Raw genomic sequence first — 22,455 nt, 5'->3', positions numbered from 1 at the left:
AGGCTTGAAATATTTCACTCTGTGTGTAATGAATCTATATAGTATATGAGTTTCACTTTTTGAATTGAATTACTGAAATAAATTAACTTTTCCCTCAATATTCTAATTCATTGAGATGCGCCTGTTTATACCTGTGAATCAGCTCTTTGTGTCCAAATGTTTGAGAGGGAGCAGGAAAGCAAAGCAGTACTTCACGGAATGTTGTAGTGCTAAATAATAATGTTTTTCTAAAAAGGTATTTAAAGGCGTAGTAATGTCTCATTTTGATTCCCTTTGTGTGCATTTAGACTGGAGTCACATGTTTCCAGGTTAAGAGTTGCTGTATTATTTTGATTTAATTCTTTGAATGTGGTCTTTTGGATCACAGGAATGCATTGACGAAAGCAAACAAACAGTGGGAACACGACTCATCAAGAAAAGCTATAACATGGCAGCAAGGAAAGTGTGAAAAGAGGGTTGTGGGGGGGGGGTTAGGGTTAGGATACTGTTCTGTCATATATAGGGAAATAACACAGTAAGTATACTGTCTTTCCAAAAGAGGAAAAGGTGAAAGGCACAGGAGGATGAAGATAGACATAGTATAGCAACATGTTCCATTTTGAAAACAACTAATTTCATTTAGATATTAAAGCTGCATTATTTGATTTTTTAGCTAGTTGTGTACAGTAGAACAAACTGCAAACACATTAACTTTATCACCCTATAAAGTTGTTGTGGCAAACGTGTAAGTAAACAGTTGCCTATTTACACAACCAGCAGACACAGAGCAACATTAGCATTCATTCTGAGTCATGTGGTCACCTTGTGAAAGTAAGTCTAATATTCACTTTCCTTGTTGCTCTGTTTTTGTTCTCCACCAATTCCTGAGGGAAATTTCTGACTCTGTAGCTGCTAAATGCTCCAGTATGTTCACCAGCTAGTCTTCAACTTTGTCTGCAGCTAGGTGCTGGGCAGGAACTGCAGCATTGAGATGGTTTTTAGATGGTTTATTTTTGCCTAAAACAGCAGCTTATTGCTGCAGGAAACAAGTTTGATAAGCTAAAAGCAAACAGGAAACACCTTCCACATCACACATATTAATTTGATGCATTATGAAAAATATTGATTAGTATTGATTAGTGCAGCGTTAAATAAAATATTTTAGCTAGGTAACTGCCAAACATAAATCAAATGTTGGATGGACATTGATTGTAGACATGGTATTGGTTTCACTTGACCTTGAGTTGAAAACGAAATATTTATTTACTGCTACACAGTGTAGGAGATGTAAAGTTGATAGCAGTTTGCCTTACTGTATTCCAATGCAATGCAAGAGTAAAAATCACTTCAAATAGATTTTCTCTCAAATGCACATGAGGATATATAACACATTTTAACTACTCTTGGCTGATCACCAAAGACCTTTTAGAACCTATATTGTCTGATTTGATAAGTGACCACCTGTATCCTTGTTGTTATTATTGGTTTATTGCTCTAACATTTAGTGATGCATTTCTTGTGTAGTGATGTCTGGAGAAGGAGATTGTCTACCAATGTGCTAAATGTAAATCCAGTGCCATACACTGTTTATTGCATGACAGCACTGAGATACAGCGCCAAGACCCTCTCTAATGCGCTCCAGGCAGTGTGGTTTTGATGCGTTTCCTGACCCCCTGGATCACCCCAACCCCCTCCGCTGCTGTTTAGAGTTTTCCTGATTTACAAGTAAAGCACTGGAGAAAGGGATAGAGATCGTTGTACTAGAAGAAGGGGTCTACTGGGGGGGGCACAGAGCCAAAGCGAGCATGGTGGTTTTACTACCGGAGAGGGGGATAGTGGGGGATGGCAGGGAGTGACAGAGAGGAAGAGAGAGAAAGATCAGTGCAGTGGGAGGGGGGAGTGGATGGCATGGAGTGAAAGGCAGGTTTCCAGGCCAGACTTGAGCTGCAGGAAATTATTTATGAGCCTGAACAAGATGATGCTTCTGCTGCCTATGATGGAAAATGTGTGTGAGTGTGTGCGCGTGCAGCAGAAATGATGTGTGAACAGTATTACAGTGATAGAAGCCAGGGGGCAGAAGGCAGAAATCCCCCTTACACACACACACACACACACACACACACACACACACACACACACACACACACACACACACACACACACACACACAGAGCAGTGGTGAGCCTATTAATGATTTATCACTATCTTCCACAAAGGAGAGGAGAACAGAGAGGGACTCTCTAAGACAGTCATGGGTCCTGCCCTTGTGTCTCTAACATAGGATGACCACTCCACATACATGCACACACATACAGACACACACAAACACACATACATGCAGGCATGATCTGAGTGCAAGCCATTGTGCAATGTCATAATGTGCTGTGTTGTATTGATTAGCACGTTTTTTAAAAAACGAGAGTGCCTCTGTCATTTACGCACAGAAAAAGTAGGGAAGGATGATCTGTGTGCCTGTCTGCCTGTTTCTCCTCTTTTTCCTTGTATTTTAGCCTGTCCTTTTTTCTTTGTCAGATTGTCTTTCAGTATTGGCTTTTGTTTCTGATATCTCTCTTTACCTACCTGTATTTCTGTTTGTCTTCTTGTTTGTTTTCCTGTTTGTTAACATGTGTTTATGTGTTTGTCTGTTTGTCTGTCTTCTTTCCTGTTTGTCTATTTGCATCTCCACTTGTTGCTCTTTTCTGCTGTTTTGTCCACATGTCTCTTCCTCTTCCTTCACGCCTCATTGTCTGTCCGTTAGCCTTGTTAATCAGACAGTCTGTCTCTCTCTTTGAGTGTGGCTATTAGTGGTGTTAGATGTGATGTGTGAGGCTGATAGATGGTGTCTGTGTCTGTGCCATAGGGGCTCATTCAAAACCAGGTGCACTGGCTTCTAAAGGACTTTAATTACAGAGGGAAACCACATCAGACATGTGAACACGCGCACTTGTGCACGCATAGGCGTACACACAAATCCTGCACCAAGTCATGTGATGTAGTTTTTGTGATGTGTATCTCTTTCTACTTGAGACTCAGAGGCCAGGTGCAAACATGTTTGGATATAAAACTAATCTACTCATCGACACTTGAAAACAGGATTTTATTGTTCCATATCTGACTAGCCTTTTAACTCTTTTCATCTAAAAACAGAGGTTTTTCCAACTTTTTTGTAGCCCGGGGTTCAAAGTGCGTAAATCTTCTCTGTAAGCCCTGAGCAACAGAATAAGGGAGATTTTTAATTTAATCCAGTTGCCAGGAGGCCAGTTAGTCCTGTTGAAACCTGCCGAAAAAAGGTGGAGATCCTACTGGATACACCAGTAAGATGAAATAAACTGAAATTGAAGAATGCATGTTTTGCCAGAGTATTATATTTATCATTAATGGTCTTAAATTAGGATGAGTACCTACTCTGAATCACGGCTGGATTTTTGAAGTGAGGATGTATGAGGGTGGGTATGTCATTTAATTAGATCTGCCCATAACACCTCTGGAAGGCTGAACTAAATGCTGTGAAGTACCAAACGTTTTGGTAGATTTACATTTTTTTGGTAGATTTACATTTTCTATCTAAACCAATCATCGAGCAGGAGATACAGAGTAGAAGCAGTCGAGTCAGAGAAACATTGCTAATCTTTGAGATAACTAAGATATGGATTTTACATTTACTCTACACGACATTTTTAGATAATGAATCTGTTTTGTTTTGCAGTAACAACACAAATATGTGTATATTATACTTTCTTTTTTTTCTCCTTAACTATAACCTAATAATTTTTTCAATTAATAATTCTTTGTTATTCAACCCCCCTGAATCTAATTTACTCTAAAAGACTTGACAAGATGCTACCAAACATATTCATGCTATCAACAAACTAGAAGAGCAGAACAAGAGCACAGTGAGAGCTTCAGAGACTCTTGTCAAGTGAAGGCAAGAGGAGACATGGTGAAGTGCAGTCACTCCAGTTAGCTGTAAAATAATTCAGGCAGGTCTGGACTTGATTTGGAATATTAATATCCAGTCATTCTTGGTAAAATAAGGCCTACCATATTTTTCCAACCCAACAACTTTGTTGATCCTCTGACTTTTCCTCGAGTACAAACATGAAGTTGACATTCATGGTTTTGAGTGAAATTCATATTCACTCTTAATAATTTGGGGATCCCTTGACTTTTCATCTAGTGCTGACAGCGAGCCAAAATGTTGAATACTTTGTCTATACCTGCAAACTAATTACATTCCCATCAACCTCCGCTGTACTTGGTGTTCAGTGTGAATTACCTAATAGACATTTTGACTTGTCATAGTAGGAAACACAAAGGTGAAACCAAGATGGCTTAGTTCCATTAAGTGTCTCAGTAAGCCAGCATGCACAATACCAGGACCCTGGAACTAAAAGGAATGCGGTTGTTATTAATGTTATCTGTGTCTTTTCTGCTATGACATGCCAGTATGTCTTAGCACGTTTAGCATGATTGCATGCGAGCATGGTAAACATTACACATTCTAAACACCAGCATGTTAGCACTGTCATTGTGAGAATGCTAGCATGCTGATGTTAGCATTTAGCCCAATGCACCGCTGTGCCTCAGTACTGCCTCACAGAGCACCTAGCATAGCTATAGACTCTGATTTGAATACAGACAGGCTCTCAGCTTTGAAGAAGTTGTGATATCGTGAGAAGAAAATGTACTGTGATTTTATAATTTCAGTTATATCATGTAAAATTACAGATGTCTCATCATTTATGTTCAAACTTGTTCAAAGTCTTGTGTGTAAAGAAAAAAAGAATCTTGTAGACCTTGTAAGACCTTGTAGCCAAGTTATCGGGAAAGCCATTTCAGAAATTTGACTTTAATTTCTTTAAAGTTGACTTTCTGGAGATGTGAGGTTTAAGTAGGACACTGAGTATAATATAATGAGTGTGTTTCTTGGATGAACTTGTTTCTCTTACTGGGAGAAATTATAATGAGAATAACTTACTCTTTCCTCTGTCTCCTGCATTTCTCACTCTGCATCATAATGATGGAGTTTCTTGCATGAGCTACTTGTTTCTCACCACATGTACGGATATCTCTCTCACTCCATCTCTCTCTCTCTCTCTTTCTCTTTCCTTTAGTCCCCCCCCCCCCACCCCCCTTTCTCTTTTTCTGTGTAGTTCCTGGCAGGGCTACCGTTTATTAAACACACAGACAGTGGGTGCTCCCCCGTGGGCTCATTAGTGAGCTGGCCCGCACAGCCTGGGGAATGCTGGAACAGACCATTCTTCTGGTTCCCGTAGGGGTGCCAGAGGATTCATTATGTTGTCATGCTACGTAGTCCCTTGGTGTTGCATACACGATGTGATGCTCTATATTGGATTAATAGATACGTTATTTAAGCTATCAGTTATGATTAGAGTTCCCTTGTGGTTTAAGAGGATGTGTCTAATTTTTATGAAATGTTAAATAAGCGTGGATCACAGCCTGACTACTGATGCATTGTTAAATGTCAGAGGTACATCCATGCCTCCATGAGAGAATCATGATTATTCTCAATTATAAAAGGTTCACTTTGTTTTGGACATAAGGTCTCTGCAGTATAGTAGGGACATTCTTTTGCTGTTATTGGGGATTGCCATAAATCTTTTTGTGGAATTGAAAATGTGGTGTAAATTATAAAAACAAAGGGCTTTAACTGAATTGAACACCAGCAATAGTCAGTTTGAATTAATGGTTATCATAATGGATTCCTATAGTGACACATTTTCATGGTGGAAGTGGATCTAAATGTCTATAACACGAAACATAAGTAGTTTATTTAGCATATTTTGACAAAACTATGACTGTTTAAAACATAGAGCACACAGATGGACAGCAGAAAAGTGGATTATTTGAAAATTTGTCAGCATTTGGGTCCATAGAGACATAGATGACATGAATTCAAGCTGACCACAGCTGCAGTTGTGTGTTAAGAAACAGACAAAAAACTTAAAACAGCCAGTTTTCAAGCTTGTTGGGAGTTAGTGAGTGAGTTAAAAAAAAGTAGATTTTCAATGGAGTATCACTAATTGTTGAATTTTGTGTCTCATTTCTTATGTTGTGCATTACATATGTACACAAATGCCTAACAGCTATGTGTGAAATATGCAACAATTAAGTAGTGTAATAATGTCATTATTTGTCATGCTTAAATCAATGTTTCAGCTGTTATCATGAACCTTTACCACAAAATACAGTTAACTGTGTTTTATGAATAGGCCCTATTGTATCTCATATCTGGGCAGAGTAGTGTCTAAGTGATGTAACACAGTGAAACACAATAATAACCTGACAGAGGCAATCACTCCTGTTCAACTTCCTGTCTTTCTCCACAATGACTTTCCTGGAGAAACTAATTTCCTCAGCCACAGAAATTTCATTAGCCTGGCCCCATTGTCTGAACAAACAACTATTCTCTTCTCAGGCAAAGGTGTGTGGGCACATACAGTATACACACAAGCATACACGCACAAACACTTGCACACTAACTCATACACACTAACACATGCGCACACACATACACACACACAACCTCTCTCTCATTTTAGTATTGAGGTGATGTTGAGAGCTAATCTAATTGTAATTTGTGATTGCGTTAGTTCTTTGTTCATTTCTGCCTTTTGGTGTGTGACATTTTTCATTAATCACTTGAGTTTGTAACTTGACAATGAAGCACAAAATGTGTCTCTCACAATGGCATTATATTTTATACAAGAAATATTTGGACACAAAGCACTATGATATGCTCTGCTTTTTGGATGCATGTGCAAATGCACACACCAGTATGAAAACTAATCTTTACATGTATTTGTACAAATAGAAGACATCCACCTCTTGGTTGTTCTAATTTCAGCACATACTTTAGAACAACATTATGATCTTTCGGTCTGTATTGTCTCTGTGCGACCTCTCTATGCTAAAGAGGTTCATTGGGAGAAGTGTCATAGTGTTGGTGTTGAAGACTTTTGCATCCTCTTGCAGGACAGTTCTTAAATTGACTTAACATGTGTCTTGGATTTGACCAGGAAACCTAGTTAATCAATTTTCAAAATATATTTGAATATTTTTTAGGTATGGTTCATTACTGTGGTAAGAGATCTCTTCATTCTCTGGCTATTGAGAAATGTTGATCAATACCAACTTAAACTCATCATGTCAGTTAATAATGTCCACTTGTTAAAATTATCTAATTGGTCATTGTTCCAAAGTTGATCTAAATAATTCAAAAGTGTTTGTGTGGCTTTCTTACAGGATGATTCCATAGTTCATCACATGGCTGCAAAAGCCATAGAGAACATCTCCACCACTGTCTCCAGCCCCTCCCATCACCTGGTTACCACAGAGATAGGCTCCGCCCTGTGGTACCTGTTCACTCACTCCACTGTGGAGGCTGTCAGAGTCACTGCCATCTCCGTAAGTTTACATGCATGAAAGCACACACTCATACAAAGAGTCATATATGTGACTGTGTACAGACACATACGCACTAACATCTCTGTGGGACCTACAAACACAAGGAGACATCAAACTCACCACAATGACACATGAGCCAAAACATTAACTCAAGTATTGTTTGTACAAATTGAAAAAAAAAATGTTATACATATTTATTGGAAACTCAAAGTAAAAGCAGGCAAAGATGCTTGAACTGCTTGTACTTTGTGATTGCTGATGAAAAATGAATTAATTACTATAAATTGTGCCTCTCCTGACCGACCTCAAATAATTAAAATAAAAGACCTTCTAATGCTAAATAACAACAAATGAATTTTGCATCTTAGCTTAACCCACTTAATATTTAGATGGGCACTTTCTTCTTTTTTTAAGTCACTAACAGCTTAACATCAGGGACTTCAAGTGCAACATGACATTACAAGGGAATGGGAACGCAATCCACAAATGACTTACATTGCCTCAGTATATGATTGTATGTTGTCTGTCCCTATGTCTCCAGTCTCTTTCTAGGCTAACCCGGGTGGTCCCCGCTGTCTTCTCGGCTGTGATTGACACCTGTGGCCCTGCGGCCATCTTGGAGGGCGTGGGTGGAGCAGGGGCCAGGGTCCAGCAGCACCTGTTCACTGCTATGGCCACTGCTCTATTCACCTCACGCATCCAAACACACCGCGTCACACAGAGCAGGGTATGTGTATACTCTGTGTATAATAGAGTATATTTCAGAATGTCAAAGGCAAATACATACAGATTACATATCAACTGAACCAAGAAACCCAGACACAAACAACCATATTGTTTAAATGTTTTATTTTTATAAAATTATTCTATTGATATTGCTACAGAGAAATTCTACAGGAGACATAGGTGGTAACATCACTATTGGGTAGTGTTTGATTTTTAGAGAAGTTTACGAGGGAAAGTCACTAATTGGGAGGTTTTTACACAAGGACTGAGGGATGAAAACACAACATGAGGAACAAATGAAACTAGCTTCAAATTCTCTAAATATTTACTTTGTGCTCTCTCTCTGCCTCTCTCTGTCTCGCTTTCTCTTTCTTCCATACAGTTCATGAACCAATGCTGAACTGTGCACGAACTCATTTGTCAGGAATTGCTTATTTAATTTTTCATTAGACAGTCCATCTAGTGTGTATGCGAAGTGCTAATCTTTGTAAGGCAGAGGGGCTAAAATTGATTTGAAGGTTTTTAACTTGGAGTCTAGCATTGGTAATTGACTCTGAACTGAATTTATTTGCATTGAGCATTTCCAATTTAACACCAGAATACAAACTTAGTACTTCAACTCTGCTCTAATTATACACTGATATGCATTCACCCCCTCCTCTCTCCCCCTTTCTCTCCCCTGGCACAAAGACAGACAGTCCAAGAGTTTGTTTACACAGAACTCTGTCTGTTAGTGTGTGTGTGTGTGTGTGTGTGTGTGTGTGTGTGTGTGTGTGTGTGCGCACGCACGCACGCATGCACATACGCTAATTTGTAGAGTGTGTCAGTATCTGGGCTAATTGGCTGAATGAACACGCTGCAGCATTCTACTCAGCAAAGCATTATGGGTAGTGGGGAGGGACTTATCAGCTAGGCACACACTACTGGGCTTTGAAATTAATTAACTTGGTGTGTCGTCCCATAAACACACATGCGTGCACAATCTTTCACATTAGCTCGCACACACAAACACACACACAGTCAGAAGTGTATGGTGTTGGTGATAATGATAATGGTAATGAATGTTGGCCAGTCAAAAATGTTTCCATCCAGTTACTGCAGCTGAGTTTATGCTGAGTGAATGGATGTCTAAAGTAGCTTTAGGCTAAGTTTGTTTGTGTGTGTGTGTGTGTGTGTGTGTGTGTTGTAATAATGTGGAGTCTGAGCTGATTAAGTTTTAGACTGTTAGTAGACGCATTTTCAGAAAATATATATTTTTTGGACACCTTAGGGAAAATGTTAAATTGAATAATTTCTTATTTATTTGCATACATTATTTGGACTCATTGCAGTAATATCTTTTGATGAATTAAGTCAGCATTGTGTACAGTGTGCAAGTGTTTTTTTCTTAGTTAGGATGCTACCATGTATACATTTAAGTGAAAAGTCTGTTCCATATAGCTGACTTGTATTTGAATTGCAAAGCATAGTATCTTGTGTGACTGTACACCAGCAGAAACATTCACAACCAGTCAGGGAGACTTTCTCTTTATTCATTTGTGTTTCTGTGTCTTGTAGGATTTGGTGTTGAAGGTGCTGCGCTGTCTAGAGAGTCCATCTACAGTAACAAGAGCCAAAGCATTACTACTACTACTGCTACTAATACAGGACAACACACACACACTGCTGTACTGCTGTCAACACAGGTAAATGCACCCACACACATGCACACAGGCGTGCGCATGCAACACCTTATACACAAGGTCTTTCCCTCAATAATATCTCATTAAAGCATCCTCCTTGCCAAATTATTACATGTACATTTGATTTATCTCACTAAGTGAGCAACAACCAGCAAGTAGCTCACATTTTTTTCACTTACTGTGACTAAGTATGGTTGTATGAAAATTGACCCATCTCATATGTAATATTCAAAGCAGAGTTATATGACCTGAATGTCTTTTTAAAGCATTGTGAAAGCAAAGGTTGAGCTGTAACACTCTATGTGACCCAGCACAGAAGCAGCTCTGGAGTGGATAATAAACCAGATGTGATAAAATAAACAAGAGATCAGTGGTTCATCTATCCTGTTCAGAATGGGAGGCTGCAAGTTTCAACTATAATTTCATTTAGTTGAGTCACACCCTTTTAAACTGTACTGTCCTGTAACATGGTTATAACATGTGGATCCTGCATGAGAGTGATATGTCTGTGTAACTGTAATTTTACCACATAGTATACCCCCTGCACTCTCCTACTGACTAACTATACTGAGATTTGGACCAGTGAAGCTTACTCATAACTCCACACAGTCTGTCAGACCACCAGCTAATTAGTTTCTCTGGAATGTAGTTGCCCATGTTCACACATAGACTGAACTGTCAGAGAACAAACAAATAGCATTTGTGAATTCCATTTCAGGGTGGGATTCCCCTTTAATTATTTAGCTGTAGCTTTCAGAGAGTGTTCTCTTACCTGGCTACACTATAACTAAAGCTAAATTCCCTCTATACAGTATACAGTATACAGTGTGATGGGGTAAATCCAAAATTGGGCCCCAGGTTTTTGTTTTTGTGATATTATTCATTTGAAAGAAATTTGCATTTGTACTAGCTACCACAAGAATTACTTTACATAGTTCATGTGGTTTATATAATACAATGTCTACTTCCAGCAAAGCAGCCGTGTTAGCATAGTCCATGTGGCTAGTGTGATTTATTGATTGCTCTGGAGGGAAGATGGCCCACTCCTGTCAGTTTAAGAGCTTTTCATTTTGGCTAGGTGGTGTGCAGTAGCCCACTCTAAGACTACGTCCATAGTAACTGACTGAATCTGGAAACCCTGTTTACTTGTGAAAGTGACTGTTGTTTGAGAGTTATAGGCAATAGACAGTTGACCTCTTAACTGTTCTGCAAACAGCAGCTGATCAGATCTGGGCATGCTTACTTCATTGTTTTCTAAAAGCTCTGTTTTCTCCTGTCCACACTAAAATGAAAGACTGGCATTTTCAGACTTATTTACTCTGGAGAGCATCTAAGAAAAGCTTTCATTTTGGGTTTGGAAAAACAGCAGCTTAATGTGACCAGAGAGAGAGAAAAGGCTTAATTTTCACATTTAATCGACGTAGTGTGGAGATGCTATATAATAAACTGAGTTAAAGATTTATTAGACCAATAGATTTGGCCATGCATGCTATTGTGGAGTGATTTATCTTGAAGCAGAGGTTTCAAATTCTGATTCAAGCACTCAGAGATTGCTTTTAAACCCAGTTATCTGTTATTTAAAGCAGACTGCTTTTAGAAGGGAGACTTCCTTCATAAAAGTGCTGCCTGGGGTTGTTGGCAAGGCAGTCGTACTCTGTGTAACCTTTGCGTTAACTAGCACAGCAGCCGTGGGAATGATAATATAAATGTATGTACCCTGGACATTCAGCTTGGGCTGCTTTATGTTGTAACTTTATTGGAACTTCAAATGGTTCATTAGCTGGTTGTCCTGTGTTTCACCCCGCACAAACTTGCAATGCAGCTATGAATGTGCATAACCCATCATCGCATATGCATCTGATCATGCGGGTGTATATATATATATATATATATATATATATATTTACACAGCCAGTTCCCCTGGTAATTTACGACCAGTTGGTATTTCGGTTTGAAAAAGATGCCAGAGATTACTGACATATGGATCCTTATAACTGTCTCTCGCCTTGCTGTTTCTTCTTCTTCTCTCTCTCTCTCTCTCTGTCTCTCTGTCTCTCTGGCTAGGCTTTCTTATATTATATTAAGATATGAGAATAAATAAATTCCTGAAAGTCTGAACACAACCTCCTTTTACACATGACTCCAAAACAGAATTAAGGTGTAATATTTCTGACTTTCCCTTCAGCTCTTTTTCTCTGCCTGTCTCTCTCTCTCACACACACACACACACACACACACTTTCTCTCTATCTCTCTCCTCTTACTCGCTCTCCCTCTGTTCACTGTGTTAGAGCTGTCAGAGATGACCTGCCTGTCTCTCTCCCACCGAGCACTCTGCATGATTCAACCACACACACAGACACGCGTCTTTTCCTCAGTCCTGCTCTCACCCAGGCACGTTGTGTTTAATTAGCTCCTTGGTGGCGTGAAAATGTGTGTTCATGTGTGTGTGTTTTTGTCTGTATGAGATAAACTTGTGCAGGCCTCACTGAGGAAGTGTCAAGATTGCCATTGGGAGTGGAGTGTGATGGCTTTCAACAGACGCAGTCACACACACACACACAGAGCGGGCCACTTGTAGGTCAGTTGTGTGTGAGTACTTTGTGAGTCTCCCACAGTGACTGATAGAGAGGTGGCAAGTTTGTCTCTCTTTATTTAGCAATCTGGAAAAATGTCTGCAAGACTGACAGAGGAACACACAGGCAGACGTCTAGCCAGGAGACAAACAGGCAGAGAGACAGGAAGCTGGATAGAGATACAGACAGAAGAATTACTACCCACACAGACATGCATGTATTGTATTAGAAAAAAATGTTGCATGATATTAGAAGCTATTGAGATCATCGAATAATGCTGATTGCTGGTCATCCACAGCGCCTAAGTACAGCCTCACAGTGCTGCTAGCGTGGCTGTAGACTCTTAGTCTTATTTATCATTAAAGCAAACATCATTTTTTCTTAGAATTAACAATGACAATGCAAAATGAAAGCAAATAAAACTATCATTGTATTTAATAGCTATAAAATGCTACGGTATTTTTTGGAGTAATTGTTTTCATACCTGAGGGTCAAATGTTGGTGGGACCAACGAGGCTTTGCTTTGCACTAAACTCATAAACAATAATGGAAAAAACAGCAATTACTCTTACAGCCTCCCTGAAATGTACTGGACTCCTAGTATAGTAACAGTGGCTGTGTCAGATTCCATATAACTGTGAACCCTGGCTGCGAAATCTTTTATGCGGCATTATGAGGAAAAATACTGAATTTGTAATCCCCCACTCCCCCTGCACCATCGCCACTCTAAAGCTTAGGATCAATATTTGTTAACTAATATGACCTCTCTGAATCTCTCTATGTGTCGGCATTCATGCTTTTTGTGCTTGTACACACGTGTGGGTGTGTTTGTGTGTCAGTAATGAATATCAGTTAGCAGTGGTAACCTTTCCTCTCAGCTCTGAATGTCTGAATAGAATATTATTGATTACTGTTCAATACAAGCGGCCTGACAAGAATAAAAATGTTGTAAATCTCAGGGCATTTCTCTCTCTTTTTTGCCCAATCTCCCAGCCCCTTCTTTTTGTACATCCTGTCAAAATGTTATAGCTTATTCACTAGAATCATGATGTTAATGTGTGCATAATTTCATAATTTTCATGTTACTCATTGAGTTGGATATTCACAGTAGAGGAGCAGTAGAAAAAAAATCCTGCGTCCTTGAAATATTAATGCATCAATAATACTACATACATTTTGTCTCTTTCTGTCTAGACTTGTGATGTACCTGGAGAGAGACCTGCGCAAAGCCACTCCACTTAGAGAGAACCTCAGCCAATCAGGATACCTGTCTCAGTGTCTGGATTTACTGATTGTATATCTGAGTAGCACTGTACCTCTGATACTGGGTACAAACAGATACACACGCACATAAGCACACACAATATCCCTCAGCATGAGTGTGCTTGCTCTGTGTATTTTTGCCTACGTGTTTATATGAATTTGCAAATAAATTTAGCAACTCAACATCCTCCTTTTCTCATCCCATTCATCCATAACTACTTTTGAGAATTTGCTTACTTTGATTCTGTAAAAACGTTCAGGTTAATAGGAATGTTTTTGCTAGCTGTGGTAAAAAAAAATCAATAGAAAAAATATTCAATTGTAAATATTTTCACAACTAAATGAAATACTAGTGTTTTTTGTGCTCTTTATGAAAATGTACTTCTGTAAGTGACCCCATTAGCCCTGTATTCATCCCTTCTCAGCTCCTCTTGTGCCCTCCTCTTGTCTCCTCTCTCTAGAGGAAGTCTCATGTGCATTGCGAGGTGTGATCGGGAGGAGACACCCTTCTACAGCTCAGAGCAGACAGCTTAAACACACTTTGCCTACAATGTCTATAGTGCTGGAACTTCTTTCATCACAGGTAACTTGGACCAAAATTAGTTTTCTTCATTGTTAGATTTTAATGTTGTAGCATTACTGTCTTAAAGTTATCCACATAGATTTTCTATTGCCCATTTTGCATCAAAATCGAGTAAATTGTTTAATTATCCATATATTTTCATAGCTGCCATTGTGGCCTGGCTCTGTGGGCCTGTGAACAAATACAGGATATGTTATGTACTGTATATGTAGATACACCTGGCTACCGTAGGTGATGTGACACTGTACATCATTTAGATTTGTGTATGAAAACCCTGCAAGAAATAATATGTAAGGTGTATTTCTTAGCTCTCCCATCACCCCTTCCTTGTTTGTCTGTGTGACTGACTCTCTGTCTTCTTTCAGGTCTTTAGATCTCAAATTGTAACTGAAGAGTTTGTAGCTCAAATTGGATTGCTGCTGGTAAGTGTTTGGTAATAAAGTATTGCCAAAGCTCATGTTTAGATAAGGACTCTATCTGGAGTGATTGTTTTACAAACTGAAGGCAAAAAATAACACAGTTAAAACTAGGATACTCTGACATTTTGAAGTTCATTTTCAGTTCATTTGAGAAGTTAAGATATATAGTCACATCATACAGTCCTAATATTTACATAGGGAGAGATCACATAGTGGTCAGTACATGTCTGGAAAAAAAAGTAAAACAACCTTCACTGATTACAGTACATTAAAACTATGTTGACCAGGTATTGCTGTAGTATTTAGTTATATATGTAATTTCTAGCCTCTCTCTTTCTCTCAGAACTATATCACCTCAATAGAGTCCAATGAAACAAATCTAGCCAGTGCTTTGGGTGAGTTACTTTCTCAATTACTAAAATGTTAAAACATGTTCAATATCTATCTAAAATCTGCAATATTTTATATATATATATATATATATATATATATAAAACTTTACTCTGCATTCACTTGTCATGTGCTTCGGATTGTTTTCTTCTGTACATTGTTGTATCTTTATTTTCATCAATAATCATTTTATCTGCCACTTTTATACAAGTCTTAATTCTGCTCTATCTACTTTTTTTAACAGAAATTTTACAGTCAGCATGCTTACCTGTTTAAATGAAGACTAAAAGTTATGAATGAAGCATTCTGTAGTTGAATAACAATGTCACTTGAATCATAAGAAAACATATCGATATGTGTAAGATAAGGAGAGAGATAGATAAGTACAGCGTTGAAGAGACAGATGTTTTATTAGATGTCAAATGCTTGTGCACAAGGCAAGGTGCAGCATGCAGGGTCAGCCACCAGGATCTGCATCTGCAGAAGCTGAGGGGCTTCAGTACCTTAGGCAATAATATCAACCACATTCCAGTTGCTAGTATACAAATGGAATACAACTAGTCGGTAGGGAATGTGCAGGATATTCAGGTACTGGTCAGCCTTTAGGTCATCCTCCACTTTTATTGAGGAGTTGATTCAGTAGAGCTGAATGATATTTGATTCCTCATTAGGTGCAGCAGCATGTGAGGAGTTGATTAGGACATCTCTGTCTATTGTGGAAGTCCTGAGTCAGCACCATTCTCTCACCTCTCCACATCATAATGCCGTAAGTATGCATGCAAGCAAATATGCAACTGGCTACCTGTCTGTCTGACTGACTGACTGTCTGTCTGCTGAGAGTTTAGTGAAGAAATATAGGACAGGTATCTTGTGATATTCAACAAATGCCAGTACATTACCTCTGATGGGACTTTGGAGACAACCTGTCATCAAGTTCCTTTGCTGTGATAGAAAGCATGCAGAGAACAAGTGAGGGCTATAAAAATGGTCTGGTGTATGTTAGTTTGTTTCCATGAATATCTCCAGTTTTTGCCCATTTCATATAGTGGCCCCTGGTTTTACATTCAGTGATTGTCTTCCAGTCTACTAAACCTGTCTATTAGTGGTCAGAGGACAGAGGGTCAACTTGTGCACTATTAGGCAAGACACTAATCAACTATTGAACCAACAGGGCCTCATCTGATCTGTGTGTGTGTGTGTGTACGTATATGCATGGAATGGGACGGTGAGATTGTGTTTAATGGCTATTGACGTAAGGAAGTGGAGAGCAGCAGGAAGCAGACAGGATGGAGGGAGTGAAAAGAAAAGAGATGAGGAATAGAGGAAAGGAGTAAATAGGAGGCTCGCTGCTACTGATAGTCAATAACACAGGAAGACACTTTAATTACCAGCAGCCAGCTCAGATTAACTATTATTGCCCGCTGGACAAGGACACAGAGTCATGTTTGAGTTAGTTTATGTCTCTGAATCCTTATCACAAAGTAAAGTTTGCAGTAAGGTTTTCGTCCATTTTTTTTCTTTCTTTTTTTTTTTACACAAACCGCCCACACACTGTGGGAAAACATTACATTTGTTCTCTAGTCACCTTAAAGTAAGTATTACCTGTTTAAACCAAGTAGTGATGGGGAAGAAATAATTCCAAACACTTTATAGGCTACACAGATGTTTAAACTTGCAGCTGTAAACAAATACAATTTATAATTGACTTCAGTCACTGAGCTTGATGTTATTGCACTCAGTGTGCATTCAGCCTAAGGTTGATTTACTACTGTTTTAGGTCATGTTAGCTAGTGAAAACAAAACAACACATAGGAATATTTTTTTGTTTTGAGGCAATACTGTTCATAGAGTAAAACAACAGACACTAAGTCAACAAATTCTCTATTAACAATGTTGATTAACAACATTTTAATTTCTCGCTTTGCGAATAGAGAAAACCACCATCCTCTTTTCAACTGGGTCTGCTGCAGTGACTATTCAGTCTTCTAGTAAGGCCAACATATATTGAGCATCTTTATAGACTACTGTCTGTATCCAGGAGCTGCATGCTAACAATAGCTTATTTGTTGTTGAATTAATGATATACAGCAGCTTCAGCACAGCGGGTAGTTTCGTGCACTGCCTAATCAACAATGTACACATGAGGTTTGTTAGTTTGTTTACTAGAAGAAACAGAAGTAGAATTTCAGAAGACCAGCTGTTGCCTGTGATTTGCAAATACTAGAAAGGTAAAATAAAAAGTATATACAGCATTCATCTTTTCTAGCCCTGTGAGAATACAGGAGAATTGGCATATTGCTATTTTTACTATTAGTAACAGGAAAAACTGTCTTTTTTTGTACAACTTGTACCATAGGTGGAGGGGTAACTGGGTAAGAGAGCAAAAACAGAAAATGCAGACAAGAAAGGATTTCAGATAGTAAGGAGACATGCCACCCATAGTTCCCAGTTCAGAGAAATTGCACCAAGCCTTTCTCTCCAAACACACGCACTATCCAGTCTTTTGATGGTTGTGATATTAATACACACGCCATTAAGTGGTGGACAACATCCTTTGTAGTTTCCTTTCTCTGGCTTTCAATGTAATGACCTCACACACACTCACTCAGCATTAGTGTTGTTTCTATGGTAATATTAGCAATCATGCAAATAGATGCAATACAGATTCATGCCTAAATAAGGGCTTTGACCATTGTGGAAGTACATTTATGTGTTTGTGTGTGTGTTTGATCAAAGAGATCATTCAGCAGTGCATTTCCATAGTAATTTGATCCTCTGTGACAGTGGTCTGTGTGGTTGATGCCCACTGAATTAATATAGTGCAGTGTCTTCTATTCAGTTTAATGTAAAATATATCCTGTTTTCAGATTTGCTGTATATTAAGTAGTAGTAGAGCAAAGGCTGAAATTGCTTTTATTGATATGCTTTTTTCCCTCAAATGAGGACCAAATGTATACTTTTTATGTTCGGCAGTGAAACTGAATATGAATTTTTACATATAAAAGCCTTCAGCACATTGGCAGTAGTTTTGCTGGTACGTTTTCTTGATAAGATAATTTTCTACTGCTACAGAATTTCAACCTGTTTTGATCTGAGTTGTTTCATGTCAGTGGCACTGAGACATTATCTGCAGATGAACTAAATAATACCATTGTAATTCACTGGATTTTAGCATTGCTTTACTTGAGTATGCCATCAGCCTTTTTACAGAGTATCCTATATAATACAGTGTGATATATGCAACACTTTTCTTTGTTGAAGGTTGTGGTTGCCATCCTGCCTCCTCTGACAACACTGGCTTTCAGCAGAAATGGTAAGAGAGATGGTGGGTCATTTTTGAGAGAGAGAAGAGAGAATGAGACAGAGGACATTTGGAAATAGACACAAATGTCAGAGTGCGAGAGGAGGGAGTGAGGAAGAAAAAGGAACAGAGGAAATAGGAAAGAGTTGAAGCGAAGGTTCAGGGAGATAGGGGCGTCCTGATAGTCGAATGGTTAAGACGCATACCACACAACCGCAATGTCCCTGGTTCATCTCCAGCCGAGGACCTTCACTCACCTGGTTTCCTTTCCAAAAAATTATCTTAATCTTCAAAAGATAGATACTGTGCATACATCCGTGGAAGTGTAAAGACTGATAGATACATATTAGGAAGATAAATGATGACTGATGAGATGGGTTTGTAAGAAAAAAGATGGCAAAGAAGAGGGAAGATAGTGAGAAAGAGAGGCAAACCTTGAATGTTTAAGGTCATAAAATCTCTGCATTAATGAATTGGAGTATCCAGTGAAAAGTGTCATTGTAATTATCCACTGCAGTGTTTTGGTTTTGGACCCTCAGTGAATCATTACAGTGTAGTCCTAGTCCACCTCTGTTTTTGTAAGTACTGTAGGCAGATATTCTACTATCTATGTATTTGTACTACAAACTGTATAATATAATGATATGTAGTGTAATATTATTCTCTCTTAGTTATATTACTTGTGTGGCATGGCATTTATTAAGTTCAGTTTATGTTTTAATTTTAATAGTTGTAGAAGGAAATTATTGGATTAAAATACATTATTGTTCACACACCAAACTGGTCAAAACATGCCACTGAACATCTGGTTCCCTCAGTCTTGAGCTGCGGTGACGTCCTAAAATCGAATCTCACATTTCAGCGTTATTCTCTAAGCCAATATGTGTAGGATTGAAAGCTACTCATACAGTATTCTAAACACTTCTTGTATACCATATTAATACCCTCTTTCTTTCTGTGTGCGTTCTAGTGGAGTGGTCTGTGTTTGTCTTGAGGGTGCTGTCCGAACTCAGTCTTGTCCTGCTGGTCCAGGAGACTGATGGAACTGAGGAAGACGAGGACACAGAGGAAAAGAAAGAGAGAAGAGAGGAAAGACGAAGGTCAGCAGGAGGAAGCGATGGTGGAAGTTCCTGTAGTCAAATCTTAGCTCTCATCACTAAATCTCTGCTTCCAAGGTGGGTCTGACTCTTTCTAGTCCTTTAACCCCCCTTTGACAACCAAGGCAATGTTCCAATCCTGTCCTTGGCTTATGCAAATGCCCCACTCTTTTTGGTAAATACTAGCTGTAAATAGACGCCATATTCAAGCCAAAACATCTGGGGGTCCACGTCACATCCCAGTGCTTGTCAGATACAGCTAACTGACAAGCATCTGTCGTTATGAGTGTTGGCATCAAATGGCCGTACAATCTGTAGTGAGAGGGAGACAAATGCAGTTTGCAGAAGTTCACATCATGACAGAGTAACAAAAATACAAAATAGACATTGACATTTGTGGTGTGTTTTTCTCACTTCCCTTCACATCCTCTATGTGGATCTATACAGTCTCCTCCTATACCATATTATTTTTTATCTCCCTTTTTAAAATGTTCTTCTTTCTCACGGTTGCCTCACCTTTATTTCCACCCCCATTTCTTCTCCTCACTCTCACATCTCTCCTCTTCCTCTCCCCTTTGCCTCTCAAATTCTCTCCCCTGCTCCTCTTCCCACATTTCTCTTTCTCTCCTTCTCCTATTATAACTCTAGTTCTCCCCCTCCCCCTCTTCTCCACCCCTCTCTCCAGATCTGTTCCAGTTTACACTCTGTTACTAATGATCAGAACAGTACATGAATTATGAAACACTATGAAAGCCAAATGTTGTACTTGTGCATGTTTGTGTCTAGGTATGAGTCTCTTCTTCAAGCAGCAGAGCCTATCCCACTCTACGCACTCAAACTGCTGGTATCAATGACTGAACACAGCATGCAGATCTGCAGGTATTGTACACACAGGCACTCAATCAGTCACACAAAACTATACCAAAATGTGACCTTACTGTATCTTACAGTACCATCCCAAGTATTATCATCATGATAAAGTACACTGTGTATTACATCCATTGAAGTACTCCTATGTTCAGCAGCACACATTTACAAGCAAACCTGCTCTTCAGCTGCTGGTCAGCCTGTTCTTCTCGACACGGATCCACTTCTTTACATACATGATTCCTTCTTATAGTAACTGAAGTTTCATGTGGACAATATGTTTGTTAAGTGGAGATACTTTTAACTCCAATATTAAGGTTCTGCCTCCAAGACCAAGCGTTGGTAGTATTGAAGTATTTTGTAGTCCTAGCAGGCACACACACACAAATACACACAAATACACATTTTAGGCACTCTATGTGTAATGTTTTAATGCCAAGGCCAGTCATTCCCAATTCAGCACTGTGAATCACTACTAACTGTTTCTAATTCACAACCATGTACACACACACATACACACACACATGGACAACTGCACACACACACTTACTATTAGCAGTGATTTATTTATCCACTACAGTACATACATATACACACAAATGATCATTTATTTATTGATGTAGATGATGCACTTTCAGAGCTAATAGCAACATCAGCACAGCTGCATCACTGCTGGTAATCTATATTCAAGACCTTTTTCACCCCTCTTAAAGCAAGTGTTTTCTACATTAGTAATCAGCTTAGTGGCAGGCATGAGGTGCTGTATCAGCTAAGATGTGTAAAGACTTGACATAGTGTGCTGATATATCTTGGCACACTAGCTCCTCCTGAAGAGCTTTGTTAAAAAGTGTACTGCACACTCTTCAAATATACGACACTGAGACAAAATTATTGCTGGCGTTAAAGTAAAATTCACTGCTGCATAATGTCGAAGTAATTCGCTATTCAGGAACTTAAAAACATGTCTTGAGGAAGCAGTCATCTGACACCAAAATAAAAAGCGGTAATAATGTGTTTCCTGGTTTGGTTGCACAGAGAATTCAGCTGATCCCTAGGCTAACCATGAGATGACTCACCTGTGTGTGTGTGTGTGTGTGTGTGTGTGTGTGTGTGTGTGTGTGTGTGTGTGTGTGTGTGTGTGTGTGTGCGTATGCGTATGCGTGTGCTTGTGCGAATGCGTTTGATAGATGTGTTCTGACAGCAGCTGTCAGTAAGTCTTGATTCTCTGGTCATCTGTCTTCTCTTTGCAACTGTTGACAGAGACAGAAAGTGAGTGAAGAGAGAATGGGGGAGGCAAGAGGTGGATGGAGGGGTGGAAGGAAGGATAGGAGGAGGAGGTAGAAAGAGATGGGCAGGGAGATTGAATAAATGGATGGGAAAAAAGGTATCATTGGGGACAAGGAAAGAAGGGATGAAGTGTTAATGGGTGAGCATGGATGGACATTCATCACCTCCTTGTTCTGAAGAGAAGGCGAGTACAAGTAGGAGATAAAAGGATGCATTTTCCCTCATGAGCAGTTGTTTCAACTGCAGATCAGCCAAATTATGGAATCAGGAGCCTTATGCAGCAAAAAGTAGTTGCTACCTTAACATATTGTTCTAATATATAATATGCTGGCTGTATTTAAGGCAAGCAATCTTTTGTCTTTCACTTAGTCTTACATATATTATCAATATTTGTGGATTACAAAGTGGTCATGGAAATGTCCATGGCCAAATATCGTAGCTCTTCCATAGTTCTGTTTCATCTTTCAATACTAAGTATTCATTTACTACAACTACTAACCTTCTGTTTTGTCCTTCCCTCATTTCTTTCCCCACTTCCATGCACTCATTTTATCTACTTCAGCAATAATAACTCAACAAACCTCTTATCACTAATATCCCACTCTCCAACTCCATCCATCCATCCATCCCTCCCATCCTCCAAGAGTTCACCCTCATAGCTGAATACGCCCCCACTTCTCTTATCAGTAATATTACCCCCTCTCGTCTACATCCTTCTCTTCCTCCACCTCTCCTCATCCCCTTCTTTCCTTGACACAAGTAGAGTGACGTGAACTTTTCAAATTGGTGTCAGCACTCTTCTCTCTACATCTCCGTTTTTCTCTCACTCTTTTTCCTCTGACATTATTAACAATATTT

At 39.1% G+C, this 22,455-nt stretch overlaps 1 protein-coding gene across 1 annotated transcript in view; it reads left to right on the top strand.

Annotated features, from left to right (window-relative positions):
* ulk4 (unc-51 like kinase 4) overlaps positions 1-22,455 on the top strand; it is a 70,032-nt gene that overhangs the window by 21,909 nt on the left and 25,668 nt on the right. Inside the window, exons 19-29 of the mRNA XM_070912182.1 lie at positions 7,246-7,407; positions 7,949-8,134; positions 9,691-9,818; positions 13,585-13,718; positions 14,115-14,236; positions 14,602-14,658; positions 14,999-15,050; positions 15,717-15,811; positions 18,307-18,358; positions 19,317-19,521; positions 20,230-20,322. Coding sequence (XP_070768283.1) covers positions 7,246-7,407; positions 7,949-8,134; positions 9,691-9,818; positions 13,585-13,718; positions 14,115-14,236; positions 14,602-14,658; positions 14,999-15,050; positions 15,717-15,811; positions 18,307-18,358; positions 19,317-19,521; positions 20,230-20,322 — 1,286 coding nt within the window. The remainder of the gene's footprint in view (positions 1-7,245; positions 7,408-7,948; positions 8,135-9,690; positions 9,819-13,584; positions 13,719-14,114; positions 14,237-14,601; positions 14,659-14,998; positions 15,051-15,716; positions 15,812-18,306; positions 18,359-19,316; positions 19,522-20,229; positions 20,323-22,455) is intronic.

Source organism: Enoplosus armatus, chromosome 9 (assembly GCF_043641665.1).
Source record: "Enoplosus armatus isolate fEnoArm2 chromosome 9, fEnoArm2.hap1, whole genome shotgun sequence".
Lineage (NCBI taxonomy): Eukaryota > Metazoa > Chordata > Actinopteri > Centrarchiformes > Enoplosidae > Enoplosus > Enoplosus armatus.
The sequence above is the reverse complement of the archived record's forward strand: the minus strand, read 5'-3'. Positions and strand labels throughout refer to the sequence as shown.